This window comes from Aspergillus terreus, genomic scaffold, assembly GCF_000149615.1.
Source record: "Aspergillus terreus NIH2624 scaffold_1 genomic scaffold, whole genome shotgun sequence".
In the NCBI taxonomy this organism is placed as follows: domain Eukaryota; kingdom Fungi; phylum Ascomycota; class Eurotiomycetes; order Eurotiales; family Aspergillaceae; genus Aspergillus; species Aspergillus terreus.
In genome coordinates, this window is record NT_165972.1 from 1,564,846 (window position 1) to 1,586,037 (window position 21,192).

Here is a 21,192-nt window from a genome sequence, read left to right on the forward strand (position 1 = left end):
GGGCGTAGGTTGCGTGATGGTAGAACTGTGCAACTTCAGAGTAGGAGCGTACGTATCCCCTCTCGACAGCCATGCCCGCTTTTTGAACCCTGCCCAAGGCCATCCCCGACGGGCTCCATGGAGCAAAGGCCAAATATGACCGATGTCTTATCGGCGTTGAACGTAAGTCCGGGGCCTAAGTCCGCCAAGTAACGGCTTCAGGGATGGCGCCAACAGGGGTAGCAAACGTAACATCGCCGACCGAATCTGAGACAGTATATCGGCAATTAGACACTCGCCATCGTAGATCGTCAACGGGATCGGCCAAATAGGCAGATGGCTCGTGCTTTATGACTCCGTGCGCAGACGGTCAGACATTGCTGTGGAGTATACATATACTTATAGTGGCTAGGATCTCACCCAACTGCATCCACTACTTTGTCATCAGCGCTACAGACTGGATCAGCTCAATTAATCAGAATTACTTGATTTCTGCTTTCAGGATGGTAGAAATTTCAAGTCAGTACGTCCTCTACGCAGATGACAAAAGAATCCACTACCTGGCGGCCGGCCCTGTGAACGACCCGCTCATTTTCTTCATTCATGGATGGCCCGGAACCGCCATTACCTGGAAGCCACAGTTGGACGTTCGCCGCGGTGGGATTCCGTATGTCTGAGGGCTAGGTGGCCCGGTGGTGCTATGTCTCTGCTTGGGCGTCGATATGTCTACGGAGGACGGTTTGGTGGGATTGGAAGTCTGAGTAGGACAACGAAAGTTATGTCTTAGAAACTATACAATGCATTCGTGTGCAATAGCTCATATAAGATAGTGAGTGGATTTGGGGAGGATATCGTAGGGTTATACGTAGGCAAAGCAACACGCTTCAGGTATCTCCCATAGACAAGACTCCCTAGATAATCATAACTGAAGATAGACAAATTCAATTATCGGCTATAACATACGTATCTCACTCAGACGAGACCGAAATATACACAGAAGAAATCCTTACCCCCAAATCACTCCAGGTATCACAATACCATCAAGATTCAAAAAGCTCCAGGCCAAGAGCGCCGTTGACCTTATAGGAAAATCCAACGGAAACGAAAGAAACTCCATGCACCAGCCATTTCAGTCATAGTGAAAGCAGATCGGAAGCCTCCACTTCAGACGGCCAGCCGTCTGTCCCAGTCATTGGCGAGTCCAAGCTCATCAGCTCCATCTTTGGTCGGTGGCAACAGGACGTTCCACGAGGGGTCGAGCATATTAGCGTGCTCTTCCGGAGATTGGTGCAGGTCGTTAAAGGGCATCCCATCATCCAAGCTCCCCAAACTCTCGTCTGAGAAGCTCAGAACACTCTGTGGCGCTTGGTGTGCCCCCACGTCACTACTGCTAGTGGCCGACCATTCCTCGGGCGACAGCCCCTGTAGCTCATGAGCCCCTGGCAGAGCCATCGGCATGGTGTCGGGCTTGTGCGAGTATTCGGCTGTCAGAGATGCAAACGGCCCGTGATCTTCGCCAACCTCCTTGCCACCGTAAATTCCGGTGAAAATGTTCGAGTAGCCTCGGTCCATGTCGCTCAGAACCAGCTCCCAATCCGTTGCTGTCAGATTGCCACCCGCGTCCGAAGGGGCCGAACCGGCAATGGCCGACCCATTCAGATACGGCATCGAAGGGGACGGATAAGAGGCACCCAGGGGATTGAAGTTGTCCGGTGGAAGACTAGTCCAGCTCGACGAACGGATATGACGTTGGGTCATATGAGGACTAGCGCCAGAGATGGTAGCACGCCGCGATTGAGGCTCCTGCGGGGTGGGATCGCTCGGTTTGCTGTGGGCCATCAACCGAGCCTTCAATGACTGAAGCTGCTTTTTCGGAGACTTGGATGGTTTCTGCGCTGGTGGAGACATCGTCTGAGATTTTGCGGAGGCAGGACGTCTGCTCCCATCGAGTGACACCAAGACACCAACTAGCGAGCTGAATTCCGCCGCCGCGGGAGGCGATTCCGATTCCAGTTGATCGATGACTGTGGTGAGCAGTTTTTGACTCTCCTTGGCCAGTTTGCTATCGCGTTTCAAGCCAGCGTTCTGCCACAAAAGGGCCAATCCACAAGAGTAGACCAATTCCCTCCGGTTAATGCTAATGGAAAGAGAAAGCCGTCTCTCGTCAAGCAGCTGGAGGATCTGAATGAGATGTTTGCTGGAATCGGACGTAGCCAAAACAGATGGCGAGCGGATGCTCTCATCACCGAAGCAAACAGCAGGACGGTGGATGAGAGATCGAATCCAATAATAGACGAGAGACTAGCCATGCTATTAGCACCTATGGTGAGGACTGGTATATGAAACCGGGAAGACTTACCAAAAGCGGAGACCGGCTACTAGTGACATTGGTACTCGGCTTGTCCTGGGAGAATTCGAGGCGGAGATGGGAAGGTAGATGCTTGACCCATTCGTCAAGCTGGCCCGCCACGGAACGTAGTTTCGAGACGGCAATCTCGTATCCGCCGTCGGAAGGATACACTTGTTCCAAGGCTTTGTTTAAAATTCTGGACGCAGCAAATAGCGCGATAGAGCTTGAAATGCGAGTGGACTCGCCCGGAAGAGTCGGCAAAAATCCCGTTTCAGTAACATTCTCATCATCGATATCTTCCGGATACTCCGTCCGGATACCGTCTTCCCGCAGCAGAACAGGAAGGCCTGTCAAAGCGGCGGTAAAACTGGATATGGTCAGACACATGTTGTGGTTTCAATCACGAGAGTATACATACCGGTCGAGAAGGTACTGGCACCAGAAGACCTTCTTCCGGGTCTCGCCCATCAAGGGATTGGACGCAAAGCGGCTCTGGCTCTGGTGGAGTCTGAGTTGGTGGCAAAGGTTGACAGCCAGCCCCCGGTACCGCAAAAGGCTGGTGTAGTCAGCTTTAGTCATGCAGTACATCTGCGCCAGCACATAGCACTGCAGGGCCGAAATGGAAATATCGCCCGAGAGCGATTCGAGCGTGGGGGACCAGTTAGCTTCGAAGAAAGTAGGATCTTGATTCGTCCTCGACTAGTCAGAGGGTTAGTTTTGTGTCTCTGGTGGTGTTGGGGAAGACATACAGTCGAAGCCAGAGCGGCGATTCCAAAGATGAGATTGAGTTGAGTCATGTCGAGTTTACTCCCCTGGAGGGACTCCGCACTTGAGACGTATTGTTCATAGGCCTTTAGGATGGTGGGACGGTGGACGACGGGGTAGAGAGGGGCCCATTCTTGGAAGAAAATGTTGATGAGCTGGTCGGTCACGAGGCGAGGAGCGGTCTTGATGGCCTGGTCAACACGAGAATGCGGAATAGGGCGAGGACAGGCTATGAGAGCCTGCGTCGATAGATTGGATTGTAGGCGACCTTGCTCCATGAGCTTGTTGGTGAACGTATCTGTATTGCGATGAGCGACCGGCTTCTGGTTATCAGCATGAGCCTGTGAAACATACCACTGAAACCGCGAGTACTCGAGATGCCACCACACTGCGAATCAGTCGATTCAGCCGGCAGTGGGGGAGTCGGAACATGAATCAAAGCCTCGCCAGCATCGGGGGCCGGACTGGGTTTGGGGGGACCTTGCGTGGAGCGGGTCGGGACAGTGGACTTCTGCTGCGAAGCAGGCGAGAATGAATGGATGCGAGACAGCACATCGATCTTCTCATCCTTTTCGTCGAGCAGATCTTTGAGGTCTCTCACTTCCGCCTCTAACGACCGCACTCGTTCCTCCAAAGACTCGGTATATCCGCGTGGAAAGGCTCGACGACTGAGCTTGTCGCTAGTTTTGCACTCGAAACCGACATTGGCGCACTGGGTACAACACGGACGAACGCCATCGCAACGGATCTTTTTGCTTCTGCAGCGATCGCAGGCCTGGGCGATCCGACTCTGGGAGCCGTTGCCGACCTTGATCACCTTCATCGGAAGAATTCCAGGCATGTTGGCGGGATGCTCTGGCGCATCTGCCTGGCAGAGAGAGGATGAATTTCGCGGTGTACTCTGTTTGGAAATAATGAGATCTTGACGATCAAAGTGGGATGTTGGGTGCCGGGTCGTGGAATGTCGCCGGAGGACGATATAGTATGTTTGTCTTGAAGCGATATAGCGGGTGTAGGCCGATCGGGTGGTGTTTGGAAAGGTCAAGAGAGTATGAAGAGACTAGGTCGATGGATGGCAGGCGACAAGAAGAAACAAGCCAGTGGCGGCGGAAATCCGGGGAGGATGGGAACGATGACGAGAGAGGAGGAGAGACAAAGGAAGAGAGCGGGAATCGAGAGCACGGAAGATGAGGGAACACGAGGGCAGCCACATTTTGGGCGCGGATGGCGGTATGGACGGTGTATGGAGCGTGACGGACGACAGAAAAAGGGGGGTGGCGGGGTTGCTAAGTGGGTCATGTGTGCTATGTGGTCCAATTAGAGGGGGTATCTTTACTTGTGGGGACAGAACGCTGTTGGTAATACCAATACGGAACACTTTAACTCTGCCCCGGTTATGGACGCTTCATCCATGGACGGTCGGTTGGTCAGCCGCCCAGTCTCTTTTCGGTATATGAATCTTGTTATAGTACAGAGTATGTCTACAGGATATCATAACAGGGTGTTTTCCGTAGTATCTCGCTGATCTCACCACGACAGACCTAAGGGGACTATTTCTTCTCGGTGTGTCCAGGCTATCATGTTTCCAGATGATTCCTCAGCGATCGTCTCGCGTCTCATACTCCGTACTCCCTATAGGCAACGCAACCCCTCATAGGACATCAACTCCCATGTCCTACAAGTACTATACTCATCTTGGAAGTACGGATTACTCCTTTTGACCCAGTCACCCTCCGATAGGCATGTATCCACATACCCCGTACTCCGTACTGTACATACGTGGTCCAGAAGACTAAAGTAAGCCCTAACGAGAACATCCCTCCCGCGAGGAAATCCTGCCCCGGTTTTTGACGATCACCATTCCGAACCAGAAAAAGCTTCGCCCACTCCAGCTGGCACAGAAACCGGTCAAAGATGATCTCAAGTTCCACTCCCCCCTCTCTGACTACGGGATCTCAATGGATGCAGTCCAATGGATGCAAGCAGAGCCAAAGACAGCGTGGTCAGTACCGTAGTTACCCCGGAGTACGTACTGACCCAACCGAACCAACACGAAAACCCCCGGGTTCCGACAGCGGATCAGCTCCTCTTCATCTCCGCATATCTCCGGGGATGAAAACGTCTCCCGCCTATCGTGTCGCCTGAAAGATGCGCGTCTGCGGCTGATGCGGGAGGAAGGAAGACCTCCCGTACGTCCGTAAGTCGGACCACCCCCGAGTCTGAGCCAGATCTCTTCGCCAACATGGATCGTTCGCCTAACCATTCCGGATTCTGGGAGTTTCGCCGAGTCGGAACCAACCCATGTACTGGTTACAGATCTTGGGGGCTTGACTTGCCACTTCCCCGGCCGTTCGCGTATCTGACACCGGTGCTGCGGGTGGATGCTGGACTGGAAGGCACTATATTTGCACTATTGGCTCCACGAAAATGCGATGATGTGGAGGGGACTCCATGTGGAGAATCATCTCCGGATCGAGAGGAAATAGAATAGAACAGGCCGAAATTCCAATTATTCATCGGAGGGATCCTATGAGAAGAGATCCATTTGATGTCTGTTGGCTGGTTCCCAACACCGGCCAGCCCGAGAGTTCCCCGAGAAAAAGCAGTGGTGGAGCTGGACGTGCTCTGGTTCACCATCCACCAGACCGAACCAGCCCTGTTGCGGAATCATCGGCGTTCGACTGATCTATCATTAATATTCTTGTCTCATTGAATCTTGTTTAAGGTTCGTGTTGGTCTGGGGCCTAGGAGGAAAAAGGGATATGCGTGTTCCCCCCGCAAGTCGGAGATCCTCCAACCAACAAACTCTCAAGCCCACCATCTCTACCGTGAATTTATCGCCAAGGGAGACATCATGTTCGGGAATTGAAACTCATGTTGACGTCCAAAGTCTATCCACCCAGCAATACGAGATATCCGAAACGTTGCTGCTTGCTTGGAAAACTGAGCCGCCATACAGCCGTAGCGACATGAGCTTGGCTCGCCACATGGCATTACGCAGGACGGATCCGGTCCAGGCCAACTCAGGTTGCTGAGCAATGTCAGGCAATTCTGAATCATCCTGACTCGCCTCCGGGGTCCGGGGCGTCATACGGTACGCAGGTCTGTGCGTCATTCTACCCCGTAGGGGAATGGAATGAAATGGTGCTAGCATCATCCCCGGTTATGTCCATAGTTGAACCACACCAGGGCCTCAACTACCCCGGTTGGGGCAGTCGATCTCTACTGATCCTGGTTGATGGGTCCTCGCTCAGACCGTCGCTGGCTAACAGCCAACTCTATGGGCCGGAGCTTGCACTGGGTGGTCGGTCTCGTGAGGTCTACCAATGTCCAAGTTGTATGCATCTTGTGCGCGTGTCTGTCCCTACAATCAACAAAACTTGATAAGGGCCTAGTCCTTGTTAGCTACACGTCCGTTTCAGGAGAAGTCCTCTACAACATGGCGTCGACCGAGATATCCTGTCACCGTCTCCGATGCCAAATACTTGTCTCTCTGTACAACTGTCAGTAACCGGTTGACTATCATGACTCGCATGCACGAATTGCATCACACACCTCGTTTTCCAACTCCTTCAAGCACGGCTCCAACAATTTCTCCTCCAAGTCCCGCAGCTTTCTGGTCGCAGACAGCACCCCAGGCCGGAATACAGCCTGCATGTCCGCGCTTTGGCTGATTTGCGCAGATACCTCTTGCATCTGCTTGAGAAAATAGAACTGCAGGTTCACTCTTGCCAGGATAAGCGCCACGGCTCGTAGGTAGAACACGTCCCAGAGGGGGTCTGCTTCCAACAAGGCTCGGAGGTCCCCCGAGTCTTTCACCTCCTTGTCTTTCCAGGTGACTTTGAGTTCTCGTCCCCCGTCGTTATTCTGTAGCATGGCAACCTTGAGTCCGTCTTCTTCGTTGATGCACGCCCACCAGGCGAACGGGCTGTCCCAAGCCGTGGTCCGTCCTTCGGTCGGAGGGATAAGAGAGAACGTGACTCCAGGGGGGTCTTTGCAAAAGCTCGCTTTGTGGTTCCGCAACGGATCGTCGTCTGGAATACTCAGATCGAGGAAGACCTGCCCGGCATCTTCCTTGTCCTCCGGTAGGAACCCATAAGAAAAGAGCATCTCGGCCGCTGGTTTCTCGCTTCCATACCTTTATCATCCCTGCAGTCAGCACGCCCATCAGTCACCCATTCCACAGCGAATAGAACTCACGAGATGGTCACTTCATCTCCAGGATGCAACACCTGCCCTTCCCGCAGCTGGAGCAGGGCATTCCCCTCCGCATCCTCCTCGTACAGAGCTTTCACCGTATCATCCGACGCATGGTTGGCCATGTCGACACAGGGCACCATCGCATGTCCGCTTCGCGGCAGGTCCACCAACCGGGATCGATAGAGAGCATCGACATATTTCCAGTCGTCGATGTCGAGCTCGCCAGACTCGCCCCACCAGCGCTCCTCGCACCATGGGATGTTCTCGGTGGATTGGCGGAGGTGCTCGAATTCTTTTTCCAGGTAGTCCTTCTTCGCTTCTACCGCCAGTCGAAGCGATGTCCCCTGTAATAGCTCGACTTCCTCATGATCGTAGAGCGTAGGCAGCAGCACAGAAGATGGCATATATTTTATATACTCCGCCCACGGGTGCGATACGCCGATCTTAGGTTGCCCCAAGAACTCTTTGCTTGAATGTGTGAGCTGCATGATGAGGAAGATCAGAATGGCGCCCCGCGCTGTCTGTTCGGTGTGATTAGCACCGCCTATAATCCCGAAAAGACCAGGGACACAACATACTCTGCCGAACTCGCCTACAGCCTCAAGAACCTCTTTCAGATGCCGATCAGCTTTCGCATGATTCTCAACCAGCTGCTGTGAGAGGACCATGTCGGAAGGGACCCGAATCAGGTAATCGGAGCTAGCATCTTCCCCTTGAGAGTTCTCCTCTGTCGCTACAATGGCAGACCCCTTGTCTATGCCATCGCTTTGGATTTTTTTGAAAGTGACCCCTTTGACGGTGATATTATTCAGTTTGGTCCAGGTCAACAGGGAATCGACAGGCAGGTAGTCTCGCTTCATATTCGTTCGTCCAATTAGTTATACACAGGTAACCGATGAAGTCGGTGTCGACAGGTACCTAACCTCAGGTATATGACGGTCGCGCGTCACCAACGCGGCCTTATCGATAAGGACGCGCCAAGCCCTGAGCCCTAATTTCCCGATCCAGCTGCCAGCCGATTGCAGCATCACGACGTCATCCAAGAGTACCCTCGCCGGCTCCTCAAATCAAGCCGCGAACATTAAACATTGGTTGTCGGTGTCAAGGACGCCCTGGCTCGAATAAAAGTAACCCCATGACCACAATGTACCCGCTACCTCTCACCACTTCCTCACCAACAACGATCCGCTTATCAACCCTACCGAACCGCTAGCTACTATATCTGTCAGAGCAACATGTCCGGCAGCTCTCGCATTCAATCGTCGGCCTCAAAGCTGCATGGGATTATAGTCCCACACCCTCCGCGGCCCTTGGTGCTTCCGCTTCACAGGGTGTGGCAACCAGCCACGTTCCATACCCCTACTAGTGTGCGCGGTCGTCTCAATAGCTCCCTGTCCAAAGGATGGAGGGGAACCAGAGAAGAGGATCATGCCGTGAACCGCTCAAAGAAACGCGATACCACAGATCCTACAACAGACGCGTCCAGCTCCGGTTTGAAGGATAGGGAAGAGTCTGAAGGCATTGCCAACGACTCCAAGCCTGCGGGAGCGACAGAGAGAGGTGGATTACAGCACGAGCGCAAAGCTAAAAAGGAGCACCCCAAGGCGCCCGAGCCCATAATAGGGATGAACGACGAAAGGGCCCAGGTAGGTTGGATCCAACTCGGTGCCCCTTGCTCAATTCGGCATGCTAATCTCCTTGTCTCCAGAAGGGTCACTGATCCGGAGTAACTCGATAACCGCTTCGTTCCAACATGAAGTCTATATATTTGCAGATGCTTGCCCCGGCGGTTTATCATTCATTACCAGTCACGTTAGCTGTACATAAAAGCCGAGGAACAGGATCTATCGGCCAGGCTTGAACGACAGAACCTAGGAGCAAAAAAACTGTTAGCACCAGTGACCAATGAATAAAATGTACCACATACATCGTGTTTGCCCACTTCCACAACCTCATCTTCTGACACTCGGGTGCCGCCGACGCCCTCGATGTAGGAGATGGGCACATCGCCCATCACCTTGTTGGCGACATCGCCGACAGTGCTACCCCTGCTCATTGTTAGGGTGTGTTTCAATTCATCGGGGAAGGGGAAGGCGCACTTCTTAACCAAGACACAATCACGGAAAACAGCGCTACCAGCTCCAGACGCGTAAGTGTGGATATTACGGACGGGGAAGACCGGCACAAGTCCCAGGAGTTCCGCGGCTCTCGAAAGACATTGGACGACACCCGTGGATCCAAAACGGTAGAGTACCATGTCTTTGAGGTTTTCGACGCGCCTGTCCATATGTTAGAAGAGTTCCATTAAAAGGGGGCATGGGCTGTCGTACGTCTTCAATTTCTCGTCCATCTCCTTGAGCCCACCTCCATCCGGATCTCCCATGTCTATGAGATCTTCCCTTGTATCCACAAATTCACTGCCTTCTATGTATTTGATGTATCCCTGTTTTGCGAGCCGCCGGAGGAAGACTTCTGATATGGCAGAGCAAAGCACTATCGTCTTGGGGTCTTGCATCTTGGCAATTTTGCTGATGTTCTGTAGTTTGTTAGTAGAGTAACCGACCAAAGAGAATAACGCGACATACCTTATCTGCATCAGGATGGTCGATTTTGTTCAAAGCATATACTGTCGGGAATTTCTCATCAATGAAGGCCTCCACCACCTTCTGGACCGTCTCATCAGACCAGTTTTCCAATGGTTCCTTCAACCCTATGCGATCTAAGCATCTTCCCACAGTCGCTGATGTGCTCCCGTAGCCTGAGAACTGATTCTGCAGGGTTTCGACGGCCGTCGCTTCTACTCGGTGTCAGCATGCATCGAGTGTAGGTTTGTATGTGTCGATACTGACTGATTGCTACATGTCTCCTCTTGATAGAGCCCCTATTCGCACAGGTTAGGATGGAGTTGAGCTCACACCAAAGGCGGCGTCCTACCATTTCTGCATCAGGTTGCCCAGCACCCAGCGCACAATTTCAGAGTGCAACCATTCAATGTCCTGCGAGGGGTCATACCCTCGTGTCGCTTTGCCTGTTGTCGCGCCGAATTAGCCGGTGTTCTTTTGCCGCATGTACTCTTCCAAGGACCGGAGTCAGACCTTCCGCATCGGTGGTCCCGCTCACATCCACGACATGGATGAGAGCATCCGCATGGCGCAAGTCGTCCAAAAACTTGTTACCCAATCCGCGTCCCTGATGCGCTCCTGGAACCAGACCAGCCACGTCCAGGAGTTCGATGGGGACGGAACGGCGGCCTTCCACGCAACCGCCGTAGTTCGGCTTGCATTTATCCGACACGTTGAAGCGTTGGCAAGCGCATTCTATTTGAAGATACCCGATTGCTCGCTGAGGATCAATGGTTGTGAAGCTGAATTGGGTCGATCAGATTGAGCACCAGCAAGGAAGGATTAATCGACAGCGATGGAAAGACTCACGGGAAGTTTCCTACACACGGGCTTATATTAGTGATCATACTCAGGAATCCATTTATAATTAGAAGCTATAGTAGACTCACCGACTTTGGAAGAAGCATCTGTCAGACTGTTTAGAGTAGTTGATTTTCCGCTGGATGGCTACATGCCCCTCAACTCGGTCAGCGGCGTTTCTTATCGGAGGCCAGAGTGACAGACCTTTCCCACCAGCCCAATCAATGGATCTCTCGGCATAATGTATGACAAGCCGAGCGTAAATCAAAATTCCTATGTATGTAAAAAAGGAATAAGAGAAACGGCTCAAGAGATCGTAGCCAGTCAGTAGAGAAAAGAGACATGCACCGCGGGGAAGTGTTAAATTCTGCCACTAGGAATGGAAGGCGGTGTGGTTGTTGTCCGTTTCCTCTTTTGGCTTATACAACGAAAGCTATCATCAAGTGCTTCAAACATGAACTTTGGTGGGTTTTATATCCATCTGGTTTTGGTCATCAAACTGTGCTTTAACTCATGTCCATCCAATAAGTCATTGCAGTATATGGACAGCCTCAAGAAGTTCATTGTCATCACGATCGGTAAAACGTGTCTCAAACTAACTGAGAACTCACATGGTCTATGAAGATCATTCCTAGTACATGCGCACCATGAAGCGCCCCTACGATTGACAGAACTCATCTGGTATGGGGTTGCGCATTCCCTTGTAAGCTTGGAATATCCTATGACCGTAGAATTTCTCTGACTGGAGGCACATAGTAGTACTGGCTGTGCCGCTCATTGATACTCGGTCGTCACGTTGTCCAAAAGTCCTTGCTCGGAGAGAATTCGACAAGTCCCGAACATTCGAAGCACGGAAATTTCTTCCATCTACATGCAAGATAGCACATACTGTCGGCGTCAACGTTCAGGCTCGGCATAGAGAATGTCGGGGCACCAAAATGCCAATGCCGATCGACTCGATCGGTTCTTTCTAGCGCAAGATCTAGGTGGACCATCACCACTCGGATCTTCTCTTGACCACAATTTCTCTGGATCTAGAGCTTGTTATCCCCTGAATTGTGGGCAGTCGGAAATCCTCCTTCCGAAATAGAGCGTAACTCATGCTGTTGCGTGGAAGCCTTGCCTTTAATATGCAGCAATTACTCCATGATGACTCCATACCATGGGCGCCTGTGGGAGGCAACAATATCTCTCTCAATCCCTCTCACGTCGCGCTTGATGCTGGTTGAAAAATTCTAGTGCAATCAGCTTCCCTGAGCTGTGCATGCACGCTCCACTTTCATTTTCCTATCTCAAACTGATCGTTGTGGTGTTTCATTCCCGAAGAATATTCTACCCAGAGCTCTTGAGTCTTCCGCCACGGCGGCCAAATCACGCTCTCGTGATGATGACGCCTTAGTAGACGCTCACGAAATCAATGACTCCTCTTCCTCCATCGAAATGGAAGACTTGGATATGGAGTCCATGACGCGCATCGCATCCAGCAACCACGGACGCTCCCTATCCCTCTCGGCCTCTATCAATGAAAGAAATGACCCCCGACTAGATCCCAACAACCCAGTTTCGACCATCGACGATTGGCACAAACCGTCCTCAGATCACTCCACCAGCCCGTATAATCACCACACAGACTCAAGGGGTCGTCTTCAGGAACTTGAATGTATCAGGTTCGGGATCAGCGCTCCAAGTCCAGGAGACCCTCGTGTCGGAATTGACAACTCCGTTCCGATGGCTGTGAATGCACTTTCTGGACACAAGCCCACTCGCCGCAGACGAATTCTGCATGGGTTTGACGGTCTACTGCAGAGCGGCGAGCTCCTACTTGTTCTCGGTCGTCCAGGGACCGGTTGTTCGACATTTCTTAAAACAATCTGCGGTCACCTGGGCGGCCTGACTCTCGAGCCAGAGAGCTCTGTATATCTTGGGCATTGTGTCTGAGCTCTTTATCGGATTTTCTTTCTGGAAGTCGGACAATAGTCAACAAGGATTCCAGGATGTTTTTTTTCAGCATATTCCTACTCTGCACCATCTTCTCGACTCTCGTGAATCAGATCATGCCCAAATTTGTCGTCCAGCGTGCCCTGTACGAGGTCCGGGAGCGACCATCGCGGGACTATCCATGGAAAGTGTCCATCTTGTCGCAGATGCTGGTCGAAGTGCCCTGGCAGGTTGGACTGGGTGTCTGTTCGTGGGCATCCTTTTACTTCTCGGTGATTGGGCCCGACCAAAGCTCCCAGCGCAGAGCCCTGGTCATTCTGTTTATTTTGCAATTCTATGTCTACGCGGCGAGCATGGCGCAATTAGTGGTGTGTGACATTGGGGAACCTACGCTGGCAGCCATGTTAGCAACCCTGATGTTCGGTCTGTCCTTCATTTTCAATGGAGTCATGCAGCCCCCGAGTCAACTGCCCCGGTTCTGGATCTTCGTGTATCGCATTTCCCCATTCACCTACTACGTGGGTGGGATTAGCGGGACTGCTCTTCATGGACGACCGGTGCAGTGTAATGACCAGGAGATGAGCGTCTTCGATCCGCCTCCGGGTCGGAGTTGCCGGGAATATCTTGCGCCGTATCTCTCGAAGGCTGGTGGCCAGCTGTATAACCCCAGTGCGACGGCGGGCTGTGAGTACTGCTCCATGACATCTGCAGATGAATACTTGTCGTTGCGTGAGATCTACTGGGGCGACCGGTGGCGGAACTACGGCATCTTCTGGTGTTATTTTGTGTTCAACATCTTCTGTGCGATTGCGCTGTACTATGTGTTCAGGGTACGGATGTGGAATGCGCAGAAGGGGAGGAAGTGATGGAGCATTGGGTGGGTTGGATAGAGTATGTATGATTGTATGTGATAGAAAATGTATTACTGTTTCTGGAAGCCAAGAGTGACCTCCTTCTCTACTGTAGGTAAAGCCACCGTACATTCTAGTAAGAACACCATTACAACGATCATTGCAAATCATTCCAGAGCCAAACCCGCCTCTAGGATTCGTCATAGGATGCGATCGGTATGATATAAGACTGGGTCGACCAGCGCCATGTCTGGCGCGCAATTCCAAGGCTGGGCAGCCCACATGGCGTCATAGCAGTCGACGTCACCAGTCGACATGTAGTTAGATATAACACCTCCAATTCCTCTGAGCTTCACCTGTAAAACACATCCTCAAATCACTCTCAACCACTCCAATACTCAATTATCTCCTCGAAAGCACACTTCAACCACATCACCACACACGACACACAACACAACCCAACATGTCCGACTCAACATTCCACACCACCACCCAAGACATCCGCAAGGCCGAATCCAAGGCCTCGAACCTCCACGGCGGAAACCCTCCCAAGGACTCGGATGTGTCCGCGATGAAGGTACGTGGCATCCCCAAACGGACCTCGGCACCCTGTAAATGCCTTATACTAACAATCCATAGTCCGTCATCGACACCAACACCAACAAACAGGAACAGATCGACCAGACCAAGGCCAACCTGCCCCTCCCCGAGCAGCCTCCTCGTGCGAGCGACTGGTCGTCGGCCGACCAGCGGACCGTCAACGTGGGCTCGGGCGGAGTGGAGGGCCCGATCTCAGGCGAACGCAACTCGGCCCTGAGAGAGCCGGCCACCGCGGAGAGCAGTGTGCGTCGGGACGGAAGCGAGCTGCACCAGAATACGGCGCCGACGGGCAATGTTGGACGGCAGGCGAAGGAGAATCTGGAGGGGCTTCCTCGAGATGCGGTTGCTCGGTAATGGGTTTGGGGATTGGGTGTTGTTTTGATAATAATGATAGGCGATATGAATGAAATGTACTACTATTCCTATTATTGACGTGCTTCAATTGAAGAATTGATGTGGCTTATGGTGATTGGTCGCGGTATCGTAGGTCTGGTGAGTGTAGATATATCTAGTACTATGCAGGTTGTAAGAGATGATTTTCTGAATGTAGAATGCAATGCGATCGGATAGTCTTTCACCACACCATGTTCTATTCATGAAATCATTATCTATGTACTTCTATAACCTGACATGGTTGTATACGCTGCTTGTTGGATCATTAAAGTAGTCGTACTACTCGACCACAACCTTCCAGAACAGTCCTCTGAATGCACTGCATTGACCAATTTGATCTAAAATACGGAGTACCCAGAATAGCGCCCTGTCGATCCAAGTGGCGAGTCGTCAATGGATTGATTGTGGGTGTATTGTGTGTATGTGTGCAGGCCTGGCTGGACGGTGACGTCACCGCATGTAAACCTCATCCAAGACATCACCTTTTCCCACTTCATCAGGTAGGTGGAAAGTTGCTCAGCATGGCCCATTCTATGGCATAAGGCGAGCCCAGGTAGACTGCGTAAGAGTGTGGAAACGTGGGTCGGATCCTCTGATGTGAGCCAGTCTTGCCTGTATACTGACGTTACAGATGCCGTTGGCTGGGGTTGATGGCGTCGATGGACGTCCGTCAGAATGACATCAAGCCCGGCGTCTGCTCAAACCAGTTGGTCTACTCAGCAGCTACCTAGCTATATAGCGGGCATCCGCGCTGTCCATTCGTCTGCCATCAACTATTTCCATCAACTACTCGACTACACACTACTCAATTGCTTTCTATACCACTTCCACATCTCTCACCATGGATCTCCAAGGAACTCCTCTGCCCGGAAAGCGCAGCACCAAGGCACGTTTCACTTCTACCCTCTTCACACAGCACAGATACTAACTGGATACAGGTCACCAACGACCCCGAAGCCTCCCGCAACCCCATCTCCGAACCCGCCGGCCCCGTGGCCGGCGACTCGCTCGCCGCCGAGTCGTCCATGACAGGCGGTGCCTTCTCCCAGAACCGGGGCTCCGAGCCCCTCGGCGTGGCTGCTGGCCAGTCCACCCTGAACACGACCGACACCTCCGCCGCCACGAAGCTCCCCGCCGCCCCCGTCGGCACCAAGCGCGAGGACATCACCCGGCAAGAAAAGTACCCCGACGCTCTCGGCGGCCAGGGCAACTTCCCCGGCGCCCACCTGCCCCAGAGCGGATATACCGGCGGTCCGACGGGCGCGAAGCAGACCCAGAGCCAGGGCACGCACGCTTCCTCCCAGCAGAAGTCGTCGCATACCCAGGCCCCCGCCAGCGGCAGCGGCTACCACAGCCAGTACAACGGCGGCCAGGCGCCGTCGTATGTCGCTGACGTGACGGGTGACTTTGGGGATAAGAAGCCCAAGGGCCGGAACTTGACGGAGGGCGGCTTTGATGACTCCAACAACGCGAGTTTTAACACGGATATTGGCTCGGAGAATGACCCGGGCCGTCTGGCGGAGAACAAGTTCCAGCGTCGTGAGGCGGAGAGTGGCCCGGATGCTGCGGGTGGTGCGAGACAGAAGGGTGTCGATAACCAGCACTGGTACCAGCCTCTGCAGCCGGATCAGAGAGCTTAAAAGCAAGTGACTGTTCTGAAATGAAGTATTCGCAAACAATGTACAATAGAAAGGAATCAAGGAGTTATGATTTGAATGACTGTACTTTTGTGGTAATGACAAAATTCACAAATCAGTGACTATCCTTCTCCGTAGCATCAACGCACATGAACTCCTGGTCTTCCCAATCGTCTTCCACCTGTCCCAGGCTTATAACCACCTCTTCCAGAACGTCTTCAACGACTTCACATTCCCCCGTGTAGTACCATCGTTTCCACGCCCGGCTCACACCTTCGACGGTCCCCACCGCCAGGGCAGCTAACCATACCATCGCGAACAGGATGATGACCGGGGCTAGCACTCTTTCCACCCTCGACAACGACCGGAGCATGGGGAATGCGGACGGCGACTTCCCATGGCCCAGCGTGTGGACGGGCCCGGTGCGAGGTGCACAGTCGATGGTCTTCGCGTTGATGAAGAGACTATGCGGTTTCTGTAGCAGACGCGAGGGGATGTTGTTGCATGCGGGCTGTGATGGGACACGATGGGTTGTCGATTGCAGTGTCGATATCGATCTGGGAGCATTCTGTCCGGACTCAGGAGGGAATCTTCTTTGCAATGGGGCGACTAACCCTGAGGATGTTCTGGTGGGTTCTTACTTCCCCGAGGGAAGCATAATAAGCACTGGGCACCGGAACTGCGATTGCAGGTAGGATACAGAGGAATGCCAGCGCACAGAAATGCAATGGAGACAACATCGTGTCTGTCACTGTCGAAACGATGTGAAAAGGAATACAACAGTAGAGAATCTAGGTATCGCGACTCCGCCATTCTTATAGTAACGGAACCTGTTGACCGCCGTCATCGTCCTTGCATATCTATCCGTCTCGAAGACTTTTCTTTCGGTCGATTGCAGATCAGTTGGTCATGTCCAATGGAGTAGACTGCCAGACAAGTGGGGGATGTGATAGATCATCTTCGCATTCCATCGTCCCTTGCGTGGATCCGAGAGCCCGAATGTGTGGAGAGGATCGTTAGTATGATTATCGACTCGATAGAGGAATCCATGACATGATCTATCTCGGGCTGAGAATCCTTCTATCGCTAGACGCATAGTTGAAAGTTCAGCTCGTACCTTTAGTAGGGCTCGTGGCATTGGGCCTTTTTTTCTTCTCGTAGACACAACTGCTATATCCTAATTCCTAAATAAGAAACCCCAGTTAGAAGTACTATTAAGTCAGTTAATTCCCTTTTAGCTTATTATTCTGCTTATATATGGAGTCTCTCTTCTATCTCAAGATATTCTTAGAACATATCTACGATTTAGTTTCTTTATAATAGAAAGACTCTCCCAAGAATTACTACTTCTTATCCTAGAGAATATCTCTATAAAAAATTCTCTAAATTTCTTCAGCACTTTCTAACATCACCGGGGCTCATCATCCAGAACATCCTTCTTCGCAAGACCAACTCGCTCCAATATCACTTCCAAATCTCGGTACACTTCTTCCTTATTCTTGGTAGCATCCACCTCCGAGATCTTCCCCTGTGCCATATAATGCCGTATAACAGACAAACTGACCTCGTTGAACGTATCTAACCGTTTTCTCATAGTGTCGAGCTTATCATCGGACCCCCCTGAAGTCTCGGATCTACGCTGAAGCCTCTCAATCATGACATTCTCAGGGCATTGGAGATAGAGAATATGCCGTGGAGAACAGATCTCAGTCTCGAAGAGGAGTGCTTGGTCCATTTTACGGGGGAATCCTGCAACAACGAATCAGCTTCTGAAACAAACACACAGATATTCTTTCAAAACCCGAGTAGACTAACCACCAAGACGGAAGATAGTATGCCCCCTTTTCCGAAATGCAGCCTCAAAAGCCTGCTTCAATAACTCGACAGTGATCTCCATAGGTCCAACACGTCCTTCCTCCATGTTGCTTCCGATGATCGGACCATACTTGCTGTCTGGTCTATTGATCTCGTCACGTAGCACGTCGCCCACGCTGAGGTGCGCGAAACCGTGCTTCTGAAGACTCTTGCACTGTGTTCCTTTTCCTGACCCAGGGCCGCCAAGGACGAACAGTACAGAGATTCGGGTTGTCCAGTCAGGCTGGACCTGTTCTGGTGTAGATTTGGGGAGAGACATAGTTAAAAGTCACGACTAGCGGTATCTGGAATGTGTCGGTCGGAAGTTGGGCATCCAGAATCCCGTCGGAAGTTCAAGTCTAGGCGCCTTTGTCCTGGTTAAGCTGCGCCACTTTTATTGGGTGTAATCATGGTTGATATAAGGCTTCAAGTTTTGGGTCTAGACCAATATCCCGTGTGCCCTGGACTCCTGTATATTACTCGTTTCGATAACTCATTTCATTTCATGCAAGCTTTCCTCAAGCAATCTCAAGCTGATCTTTCCTGATATCCACATTGGACATATACTCATCAAGCCTCGAAAAGACGTTGACACCGTTCCAGAGCTCTTCATGTCCATCTTTGCTCTTGCTCGGCATACCAACCTGTTCCAATGCAAAGGTCGATCCCACAGAGCCATAGCAAGCCGCCTCGACAACGCTTCCTGTCTTGAGATAGCCAACAGCATATGCGCCCAAGAACGCGTTTCCCGTTCCAGTCGGATCAATCACTTTCGCATGTTGTTTTCCTGGCTCGGACTGATAGAAAGGCGGAAGCCACTTGGGAGCGAGATCGCGTGATGTGACAACACAGCCATGCTCACCAGCTCTGACAATCAAAACCCCTCTTCCGTCCGGGCCGATTCCACTGTCCAGGATTTTGAGGGCCATTTTCTCGATACTATGCTTGTCCAGAGCGGCGGATGGTGACTCCGCAAGAAAATTAGCTAATTCTAGATGGTTTGGAGAAAACACGTCAACCAGAGCTGCCGCTTCCAGGCACGTTTGTAGGTTTTCTGGTTTGCATGACGGTGGTGCAGGTTCCCATATTATTAGAGGACGTTCCGAAATGCCTGCCTTTTGTCTCATGCCCAGAAGGCCCTTGATTCGGGGTCCGATATCTTGGGGAGTGTGGAGGTAGTGAAACACTTTCGACTTCAGAAGTACAGTGCTCTCTATGGTGCTGTCTCGGACTGCAAGAACCGGTGTAGTGTACTTGAAATCCTTGACTAGAGCGTTATTAGCCTGCATCCTCTGTGCCAGGAAGAGAAGAAAAAGAGAGAAGGGAAGGGGGTAGTCGCACATCCAAACTTCGTGTCTCTGTACTCAAGCAAGCCCCGAGTTGAGGGCTGATGCAATTCCTTTTCTATGACCAACGTTGTGCCCCAGCTTTCCAGGTATTCCTTAACGGGTTCGGGGAAATCATGCCCGATATGAATTGGCCAGCCTAAGGAAAGACTCTGCGGAGGGGGAAGAAACAATCGAGCACCGAGAGTACCTGTGCCGTTAATATGTCAATCAGGGTGCGATGGGACAAAAATGGACAACTAACTGTAGGCTCCGGAACCACCGACTACATCCGCCAATGGTTTTCGGCCTGGAACGCGGATTTCGTCGAGGACGACCAAGCCAAAGCTTGTGAAGGAGACGTCGGGAACATCCATAGCCACCACTGCAATATTTTCCTCAGGCTATACCTTCAGGAGAATAGGATAAAGGGGTTGAAAGGGATGTAATCGTTTGCACTCAGTCGAACCAACCCCGCCGGTAGGCTGCACAATGTAGACCAGAACCCAACAAAGAATACTCCCACACCATCAATAAGACCTGAACTATGTCCGCTGGAAATTCAAATCCGTCCAGTGCATCCTACGTGACCGCTGAGTTAAGGTATTGATTTTAGATTCTCACTGCCTCCGTTTTCATTCATACACCAGATGTGAACGCCAGATTTGCAACGGACATATCATAAAAGATCAACCCAATAACACGTCCCAAAGGCCAGAACCCCGAAAGACATGCACTGCCTTCTCAGGCAAAACGCGGAACTGTACAAGTCATACCCAGTGACGAGACGCGAAACAGAGCCCTAGCATTAAATAAGAAAGCGAAGAAACACAAAACAAAAGGATCCCATCAGGCGACGCTTAGACGTTCGCCTTCTTGGCCTCCTTCTGCGCGAGGGCCACCAGCTCCTCGTACACCTTGCCGAAGTCCTCGTCGTCGCCGGCCGATTCACCCTTCTTGCCCTTGGCCGCGGACTTGGGCACCACCATCGTGACGCTGGTGGGTCGTTTCGTGGCGGCCGAGTTACCGAGCTCGGCGCGGGATGTGACGAAAACGTAGGGGATGCCGTGGTCTTCGCAGAGCACGGGAATATGAGAGATGACGTCCATCGGCGAGATATCGGCGGCCAGGATGACCACTCCGTTAGGGGTGGTGGCCGGGGCGTTGGGAGCGGGGATGGGGGACTTGCGAAGGGCCTTGACGACCTCCTTCACACCGCGCTTGAGGCATTTGTTGACGGCGGCTATGGACATAATTGTTAGCAGGCTGCATGGAATATGGGACTAGATGTAGGGTTCCGCTCAAGATCCGAGGACAGAACTCGACCGGTAGACTCCTCAGAGCAAACGGGATGTAATTCTTACCCTTCTTCACGGTCTTGAGAACCTTCTTGGCCGACTTGTCCTCCACAAGAGGAGAGGCAAAGGGAACGACAGCGCCAACAGGACGACCGTCAATCTCCATCACCTCCGGCTTGTCACCGTTGACAGAGCCATCAGCCTGGTCAATGCCCTCCAGAACCTTGGTGGTGAGCTCCTTCTCAACAGCCTCAGCCAGAACAGTCTTGTCCTTCTTCTCCTTCTTGTCCTTCTTGCTCTTGTGGACACCGTCCTTCTCCGCGCGCTTCTCCTTCTTCTCGCGCTTGTCCTTCTTTTCGGTCTTGTCCTTGCCCATTTTCGACGTCGGAGCTGAGCTCAAGTGGATCGAATTGAAACGAAAAAAAGGAGGGAACGACACGCAGCGGGCGGGGGGCGTGTGCAGGAAAAAGGAGAGGGATTGGAAGAAGAGGAGGTTGTGTCGTCGAGATTCGACCGAGATTCTTCACCACCACCAAAACGAAGAAAAAAAAATTCGGAATCTTTCAAAACTCTGGCGCTA

The 21,192-nt window shown here is 52.1% G+C and overlaps 11 protein-coding genes across 11 annotated transcripts; 4 read left to right on the forward strand and 7 right to left on the reverse strand.

The window, feature by feature from the left end:
• Positions 1 to 1,143: 1,143 nt before the first annotated feature.
• Positions 1,144 to 3,935, reverse strand: facB (C6 transcription factor FacB/Cat8; the record flags this gene model as incomplete). The annotated part of the gene is made up of 5 exons (XM_001210644.1): positions 1,144 to 2,280; positions 2,339 to 2,696; positions 2,748 to 3,028; positions 3,079 to 3,392; positions 3,449 to 3,935. The coding sequence occupies 5 exons, from the start codon at positions 3,933 to 3,935 to the stop codon at positions 1,144 to 1,146; spliced, it is 2,577 nt and encodes an 858-aa protein (XP_001210644.1).
• A 2,031-nt stretch (positions 3,936 to 5,966) lies between these two features.
• Positions 5,967 to 8,154, reverse strand: ATEG_00559 (SET domain-containing protein; the record flags this gene model as incomplete). The annotated part of the gene is made up of 4 exons (XM_001210645.1): positions 5,967 to 6,125; positions 6,650 to 7,232; positions 7,295 to 7,815; positions 7,873 to 8,154. 4 exons carry the CDS (start codon positions 8,152 to 8,154, stop codon positions 5,967 to 5,969), a joined length of 1,545 nt encoding a protein of 514 aa, XP_001210645.1.
• A 953-nt stretch (positions 8,155 to 9,107) lies between these two features.
• ATEG_00560 (Ygr210 GTPase family protein) lies at positions 9,108 to 10,956 on the reverse strand (the record flags this gene model as incomplete). Its single annotated transcript, XM_001210646.1, has 8 exons — positions 9,108 to 9,342; positions 9,394 to 9,573; positions 9,625 to 9,830; positions 9,880 to 10,091; positions 10,144 to 10,175; positions 10,229 to 10,322; positions 10,390 to 10,632; positions 10,917 to 10,956. 8 exons carry the CDS (start codon positions 10,954 to 10,956, stop codon positions 9,108 to 9,110), a joined length of 1,242 nt encoding a protein of 413 aa, XP_001210646.1.
• Positions 10,957 to 12,156: 1,200 nt separating this feature from the next.
• On the forward strand, positions 12,157 to 12,654 carry ATEG_00561 (uncharacterized protein; the record flags this gene model as incomplete). Its single annotated transcript, XM_001210647.1, has 1 exon — positions 12,157 to 12,654. One exon carries the CDS (start codon positions 12,157 to 12,159, stop codon positions 12,652 to 12,654), a length of 498 nt encoding a protein of 165 aa, XP_001210647.1.
• Positions 12,655 to 12,710: 56 nt separating this feature from the next.
• ATEG_00562 (uncharacterized protein) lies at positions 12,711 to 13,520 on the forward strand (the record flags this gene model as incomplete). Its single annotated transcript, XM_001210648.1, has 2 exons — positions 12,711 to 13,323; positions 13,366 to 13,520. The coding sequence occupies 2 exons, from the start codon at positions 12,711 to 12,713 to the stop codon at positions 13,518 to 13,520; spliced, it is 768 nt and encodes a 255-aa protein (XP_001210648.1).
• Positions 13,521 to 13,968: 448 nt separating this feature from the next.
• ATEG_00563 (uncharacterized protein) lies at positions 13,969 to 14,459 on the forward strand (the record flags this gene model as incomplete). The annotated part of the gene is made up of 2 exons (XM_001210649.1): positions 13,969 to 14,082; positions 14,145 to 14,459. 2 exons carry the CDS (start codon positions 13,969 to 13,971, stop codon positions 14,457 to 14,459), a joined length of 429 nt encoding a protein of 142 aa, XP_001210649.1.
• Positions 14,460 to 15,157: 698 nt separating this feature from the next.
• On the forward strand, positions 15,158 to 16,138 carry ATEG_00564 (uncharacterized protein; the record flags this gene model as incomplete). The annotated part of the gene is made up of 2 exons (XM_001210650.1): positions 15,158 to 15,190; positions 15,437 to 16,138. The coding sequence occupies 2 exons, from the start codon at positions 15,158 to 15,160 to the stop codon at positions 16,136 to 16,138; spliced, it is 735 nt and encodes a 244-aa protein (XP_001210650.1).
• Positions 16,139 to 16,250: 112 nt separating this feature from the next.
• Positions 16,251 to 16,875, reverse strand: ATEG_00565 (uncharacterized protein; the record flags this gene model as incomplete). The annotated part of the gene is made up of 2 exons (XM_001210651.1): positions 16,251 to 16,703; positions 16,750 to 16,875. 2 exons carry the CDS (start codon positions 16,873 to 16,875, stop codon positions 16,251 to 16,253), a joined length of 579 nt encoding a protein of 192 aa, XP_001210651.1.
• A 668-nt stretch (positions 16,876 to 17,543) lies between these two features.
• On the reverse strand, positions 17,544 to 18,269 carry ATEG_00566 (uncharacterized protein; the record flags this gene model as incomplete). Its single annotated transcript, XM_001210652.1, has 2 exons — positions 17,544 to 17,884; positions 17,951 to 18,269. 2 exons carry the CDS (start codon positions 18,267 to 18,269, stop codon positions 17,544 to 17,546), a joined length of 660 nt encoding a protein of 219 aa, XP_001210652.1.
• Positions 18,270 to 18,507: 238 nt separating this feature from the next.
• On the reverse strand, positions 18,508 to 19,691 carry ATEG_00567 (uncharacterized protein; the record flags this gene model as incomplete). Its single annotated transcript, XM_001210653.1, has 2 exons — positions 18,508 to 19,256; positions 19,580 to 19,691. The coding sequence occupies 2 exons, from the start codon at positions 19,689 to 19,691 to the stop codon at positions 18,508 to 18,510; spliced, it is 861 nt and encodes a 286-aa protein (XP_001210653.1).
• Positions 19,692 to 20,174: 483 nt separating this feature from the next.
• ATEG_00568 (ribosome biogenesis protein Nhp2) lies at positions 20,175 to 20,988 on the reverse strand (the record flags this gene model as incomplete). Its single annotated transcript, XM_001210654.1, has 2 exons — positions 20,175 to 20,557; positions 20,679 to 20,988. 2 exons carry the CDS (start codon positions 20,986 to 20,988, stop codon positions 20,175 to 20,177), a joined length of 693 nt encoding a protein of 230 aa, XP_001210654.1.
• Positions 20,989 to 21,192: the final 204 nt, after the last annotated feature.